This window comes from Teleopsis dalmanni, chromosome 1, assembly GCF_002237135.1.
Source record: "Teleopsis dalmanni isolate 2A chromosome 1, ASM223713v2, whole genome shotgun sequence".
Lineage (NCBI taxonomy): Eukaryota > Metazoa > Arthropoda > Insecta > Diptera > Diopsidae > Teleopsis > Teleopsis dalmanni.
The window spans coordinates 216559607-216566551 of NC_051846.1; the positions used below are offsets into that span (position 1 = coordinate 216559607).

General features: G+C 26.2%; 1 protein-coding gene across 1 annotated transcript; it reads left to right on the top strand.

The window, feature by feature from the left end:
- The first annotated feature begins 1001 nt into the window (after window positions 1–1001).
- Window positions 1002–1987, top strand: LOC119672072 (RING-box protein 1A). The gene is made up of 4 exons (XM_038083027.1): window positions 1002–1130; window positions 1196–1305; window positions 1370–1397; window positions 1511–1987. The coding sequence occupies exons 2-4, from the start codon at window positions 1234–1236 to the stop codon at window positions 1729–1731; spliced, it is 321 nt and encodes a 106-aa protein (XP_037938955.1). The 5' UTR covers window positions 1002–1130; window positions 1196–1233; the 3' UTR covers window positions 1732–1987.
- Window positions 1988–6945: the final 4958 nt, after the last annotated feature.

The window sequence follows — 6945 nt, forward strand, 5'->3', positions numbered from 1 at the left end:
CAGGAATACGATATTTTTTAAATAAAAGCATCTTTAATTTCTTTAAATTTTAAATAAACATTCACGTTAGTACATTTGCTTAAATTTTTATCTCTTAAATCAAGTATTCTGTTGATTTAGTTGTCACTTTAATGTAAGTATATCGTCTGTGTAAATTTAATTTAAACAAAATTATTTACTTTTGTTTACTATTTTCTATATATGTTACAAAAAAACCAGTGATCTTACAAATCAGAGTAAATTATAAAAAGCAACCAACTAAGCTGAAGCAGTTTAATCAGCTCCGGTTCTAATTATATTTAACCAACTTTGTGTTTTTTTTTTGTATATCGTTAACAGTTTGATGTTCTACGCGGTATAAATTTAAACAGAACAAAAAGCATTTGGAAATTTTTGTGAGTACCCTCAATACCCTCAATCTGTCATATAAATACTTCAAAGAATTTTCTTTTGACATCAAATTGTATAAAAACTACTTGGCATCAAAAGGAAAGTAATGTGTACCTATTTTTCTCCTAATAAATAATTTAAATTTTACCAACACCTTCGTTATTCTTCGTTATTCATTCTATATTTAATTGTTTAATTTGATTACTCTTTTGTAATTTTTTCACAATGATAGAATAATTAAAACTGAATCCGTGAATTATAGCATTAAATCAACATTTTTTAAAAATTAAACAATCATTTCATTTAATGCAAGACAAAAAATAATTAAATAAATTAAATATATATTTGTATCAGTTTTTACAGCGGTTCGTTATTAAGGCGCCACCTGGTTTTCGTTTTTCATATTAACTTACATCTGAAATAGAAATTGTTATTTTACATGCAGAAACAAAAAATTAAAATAGTAATGTTTAATGACAATTAAGTTTTCAAAAATATTTATGAGTTAATATATTTTTCTTTCTATATATTAACAATTAAATATTTTAATTCATAAAGCAAAATAAAATTTATTCTATTCTTTGACCAACTTTCATAATTTCACAGCGAAATATGCTAACAAAATCCACTCACTAGAAACGTCAAAGTGAACGAACTGTCACGCACATTATATTTCGTCGGCTGTTTCTGCAAGTAAGCGTCGTACTTAACAAAGAATTTGCAATAAATTTGTTAATTCAGTACGTATTGCAATTATATATATCAAAATCTGTTGAAATAACGAATTTTTGTTTTAAATAAATAGATATCGTTTAATCGCTTGTTAACACTTAAACAAACAAAATGGAAGTTGATGATGAAGAAGTTCCCTCATCTAGCAGTAAAGGCGAGAAAAAAAGATTCGAGGTGAAAAAAGTGAGTAAAACATTTTATAATAATATAAATTGTTTTACATTATTAATTATATGTTTCTTTATAGTGGAATGCGGTTGCTTTGTGGGCCTGGGGTAAGTTACTTTTAAAATGTTAAATATAAAAAATATTTAACGCATAACCTGAAATATATAATTTTTGTATATGTTTTCGTGGCGTGTGTTTATATTTATGTTTATTATTACAGACATTGTCGTAGATAATTGTGCCATCTGCCGTAATCACATAATGGACTTGTGCATCGAATGCCAGGCTAACCAGGCATCTGCAACCAGCGAGGAGTGTACCGTAGCATGGGGTGTCTGCAATCACGCGTTTCATTTTCATTGCATATCGCGTTGGTTGAAAACTCGTCAGGTTTGTCCACTTGATAACAGAGAGTGGGACTTCCAGAAATATGGTCACTAAACTTTTATTCCGCATTACAAGCACCTCAAAATAATAATAAAAATAAGAAAAAAACATCTATAATCTTAAATATTTTCATACGGTAATCTATTTTGCTTGTTTTGTTAAGCATACTACAAAATACATAATTAGTTTGAAGTTATATTAAGTAAAACCTTTGAAATAATTAAATTTAGAATACATAATGTGAAGACTTAACTCAATACTTTCGTTATATTTAAAACAAAATATATAAGTTCAAATGGAACGCAACTAACTCATTTGTTTTAATAGCTTCAACAGAGAAATGAGTAAGTAAACTAGTTTATATTTAGAGTAAAATTCTCAATTAAATTATATTGATAATATTAATGGCTTGTATTTTACAGCATTAATAAAATTGATTGTAATATTAAATGGAACATTCAAGAATAATTTTGACATGTGAGTACGGAAAAAATTAATGGTCAATTAACGTAGACTTAAAGAAATATATCAACATTCCTTCATTAGTTACAATCAAAATAATTCTAACAACGAAGAAACATTACTTAACAAAAATGTGTTATTTTGTTATAAGAAGAGTTGCTAATTTATGCCGAAATATATACTGAAGAAAATGCACATCATTGACAAAAGAACATGTACTTCAATATTCTGTACATCAACTTCAAATTTGGTATACAATAACGCAAAATATCATTACCGAGAATGTTGTTGGCAGGGACACATAATTTCTGGAAAGTGGCATTTGTTTGAAGTTACAATGTATATGCGAATTTCAAGAAAATAATGCAACGACGTGATATTTATTTTATGTGACAAAATGTCGATGTATTCGATAGGATGGAAGCTTGCACTGTGCATCAATTCTCATTGTTTTTTTTTTCAAAAAGTATTTCTTAGCAATCAATATTATACATATTTATTACTCATAATGTTAACTAACAATTTCATTCACTTATATCATTTTTATTTTTATTTTAAAAATTATCGAAAAACGTCCTTTTAATAAAATGTTTTGTAAGAACAGTATACAGTATGGTTTCTTTATTATTTTATGTCTTAGACTAGACTAATAACTAAATCCATTATTGCTGAAATACTATTACAGATCCAAAAAGTTAATAGCATGTGGACTGAGCCATCACATACCAAAAGCTTATGTATGTTGAAGGTTTTAAAATCAAATTTAAGACTTAGATTTTAAGTAGTAAATATGCCAAGGTATATTCCTTGAGTAGGTAATTATAGTCATGAAATCGATACGCGAAATAACAAAATTTTATTTTTCTAGTGATATTGTAGAGACCACATTCGATCGTGTTATGCATATTATAACGCTTATATACATATAATTAATTTCTATTTTCTGATTTATTTTAATCAAAAAAATAACAATGAGGTTCAAACATCAACAGAAAAAGCCTGCTTCTTAATATATTAATTTAAAAAAATCTAATTCACAGGCATCTACAATTTAATAGCCTGTAGGAAAACCTCTTTTAGGCGTCTTTGCATGGACTCAATCAGCTTTGCAGTATCCTGTGTGTTTATTTTTTGCCATTCTTCTTAAATGGGATAAAGTTCTTTCAAGTAAGCATGCAAAAATATAATTTAGATGAATTGTATGCCCAGAGGGGCTTTGCTCAATCAAGTGGCTTTGTCCGTAAGAAGTATTTTTATTTTATATTGAATGAACTGATCTACCATGTAAATATTGAATAAGCTAAAATCCAAAATTTCTCAAATAAAATTAAATTTATCTAGAGTCATCTTTTCTCCAAATCTAATGAAGTCTTTTTTTCATATTTTTTAATAACATTTTTAACTAATTCCTAACCGAGTTTCCTATAATTTTCTGCTAAATAAATATATAGACTAAAATGTAGCTTACATTTTCATTAGCACATGAAGAAGTGAGAAATATTATTGGACGTAACCCAAATTGGCATTTCATAAATACTTGAAAAATTTACACAAATGTATTAACAACCCAAGTACATCTCTTGGGCCATTAAAATAAGAAGTAGCGATATAAACCAGAAGGATTTTAATATTTGAAGAAGAAAAGGCTCTCATGAGGTTCTTCGCATAACTGAATCTCAAAGTGAATATATCACATCAGTAGATGCAAGTCGATATATGTTTAGAGACAAATAGATTTTAATCTATTTTGTTAAAGACAAAAGTATTTCTTTGTGCAGAGTCTTTCTAGAGTGACTGAAGTCTTTCATAACGGATAATGATGTTTCATAATATTGCCGATATATTTCATATTATGTAGAAAATCTTATAAAGGAATTAATTTTTCTTAGACTACTATATTATTCTTAAGTAATTCAGTCTAATAATAATGTCACTGGTCTGGTAGTCACAGACATATAGAAAATAGATGACTGTATATTGATTTTAATTTCAATACACCTTGGCGATATAAGAGAATATATAATGTCTGATTTTAAAAGTTGTGCAGCTAGAACTATATTTTTTCCCTTAAGATAGATAAATCTAATTAATTTTTGAATACATTTACTTTATAACATACATTTACTTTACTTTATCACTCTAAGCCATTATGATTGATACTAAAGCTATTGAAAATATATGTTATATATATGTACTCGTTAAATTCGTTAAATCAAAGATTTGGTTAAATCGCACATTAAACAAAAAAATAAAAGTTCTAATGGTTTAGTTATTTTTGAAAAGTATATCAAAAAACGATTTTTAATTTTTTTTTATGATATTGTAAGATGAAACATAAAATCAGGATATTGTTGTAACGTTCAGTTCTTTCTGTAACCTATTGTATAGAGTCTTAAGTGTTCCATAGCAATTCTGTCAGATTAATTCATATTTCTTATTATGTTGAGGCTAGTCGAGTCAGGATACTTGAGCACTTTTAGTTTCTATTAGCTGCAAGGTTTCTTTATAACCTCTCTTTACACCTTGAATGGATTATTGTTTATCACTTCATTAGACTAAACAATAACTGACCTCAGATTTGCATAACTCCTCGAGAAGCCTTTAACCATTCTGAGGTTCGATAACGCGGTGTTGGTAAGCCTGTTGGTTTTCGTGAATAATTTCACTGCTCTATCCTTTATATATTTTTTGATCTAATCAATCTTAAGGTCCCTCAGGATGTCATTCGTCCTAATGTACTATGGCACCTTGAAAAATCTATATATTACCGAGATAACTCCTAACATACTTGACGAATGTCTTTAAATCTAACAAATTTTTATGTTAATGTTTAAAAAGATTTGTACTTAATTAAAAAACAAATGTATGTATACATTAGGTTTTTTCAGGTTGTAAAGTTATATATAGCGGATAACGAACTATTACTTAAATGATTATTACCTAAAAAAATAAAATGTAAATCTCAGAATATATAATTGAATAATGGCCTTTAACCAAGAGGAGTTGCTACTTAAAAAAAAATGCATTTTTAATAATAATACATAATTAATATATAGTATTAATATAATATTAATACTAATCTGTATTGTATTGTACTATTGTTAATACGAATTTTAAGTTGATAACCGGAACGCCCTTATTGAACTGTGTCCACTGAATCAATCTGAGTAGAATGACAAGACAGCGGTAAGTTTTTAGTTTTCAATTATGAGAATATCCGCATATCTGCTAGTAGTGGTAAAAGTTGCCTTGACCAAAGACAGGATAATGTTTGGTTGCAAGTCGTGCCTTTTCGCAAACGTAACTTCTCAATTCAAAGATGAGTGTGGAAGTCCGTCGACACAAAATACCATGGCTTTCTCACAATTCTTTTCAACGCATGCAATAGTTATGACGAAAGACGTTAAAGAATAATTTTAGGAACTTTGATATAAGCAACACAGTTGTAGAACTAAACTTTTTTTGAAGTTAAGCTTACAATTATTTATAAGCAGACAGAGGGAGGTGATGAAGTATAGCCCTACCTTGTTTGATGTACGTGTGATTTTTTCGGATGATTTTTTTATTGATAATGAGCCCCAATCTATTAATAATAAATTATTATTATTACTAAATTATTATTATTACTAAATTATTATTATTACTAAATTATTATTATTACTAAATTATTATTATTAATCTGTTATTAAGTAGATTATTATTCTTAATCTATTATAAATAGATTATTATTTTTAATCTATTATAAAGAGATTATTATTAATCTATTATAAATAGATTATATTTATTAATCCATTATTAATCTATTATTAATAGATTACTATTATTAATAAATTATTTTTATTAATAATATATTATTAATACATAATTATTGTTAATATGTTATTAATTCAATATTCTCATTAATATATATTATTAGTACATTATTACTCTTAATATATTATTACAAATTATTAATACAATATATTAGTATTAATATACTAATGTGTAATAATATTAATGTATTATTAATACAATTTTATTAATATATTATTAATATATTATTATTATTAATTATTATTAATATATTATTAATACATTATTATTAATATATTATTAATACATTACTATTAATACATATTATTAGTAAAATCTTATTAAGTTATTAATATTAAAAAATTATTATTATGTTGAAGCTGTTTTGAGCTACTGCACTTATACTTTTTTTAACTTGAGGTTTCTTCAAAACCCCTCTCTACACCTTGACTAGATTATTTTTTATCACTTCATCAGACTAAGCAATAATTGACCTCAGATCTGCATACCTCCCCGAGGAGCCTGTAACCATTTTGAGATTTGATAACGCGGTGTTGGTAAGTCTGTCAGTTTTCGCAAATAATTTAAGGGCTTAATCATTATATCAACACATGATTAATATAATAATTTTAACACATTATTAATGTTTTTCAATAATATTGTAATAAAATGATCATTTTAATTGAATATTATTTCTTGTACTTATTTTTAATGATATCAGGCTGTTATTATTACAAAAGGAAACTCCTATACAAACGAAGCAATAATCACAAATATTTTACCTATAAAAGAATGACCCCAAAATACACGTGACTTAATCAAACTCGATACTAGTGGCCTACAAAAGAACGGGATGTCCACATAACTCATGGAGGACACTCATTAAAGATAGGACTTTATGGAAGAAGCGAATGAGTTCATATTAAGTTCAATGGAAATTATTTCTTACAAACTTAAAAAATTCAAAATGTATGTATATATATAATTACGATTTTAAAATTTCTTTTTATATAT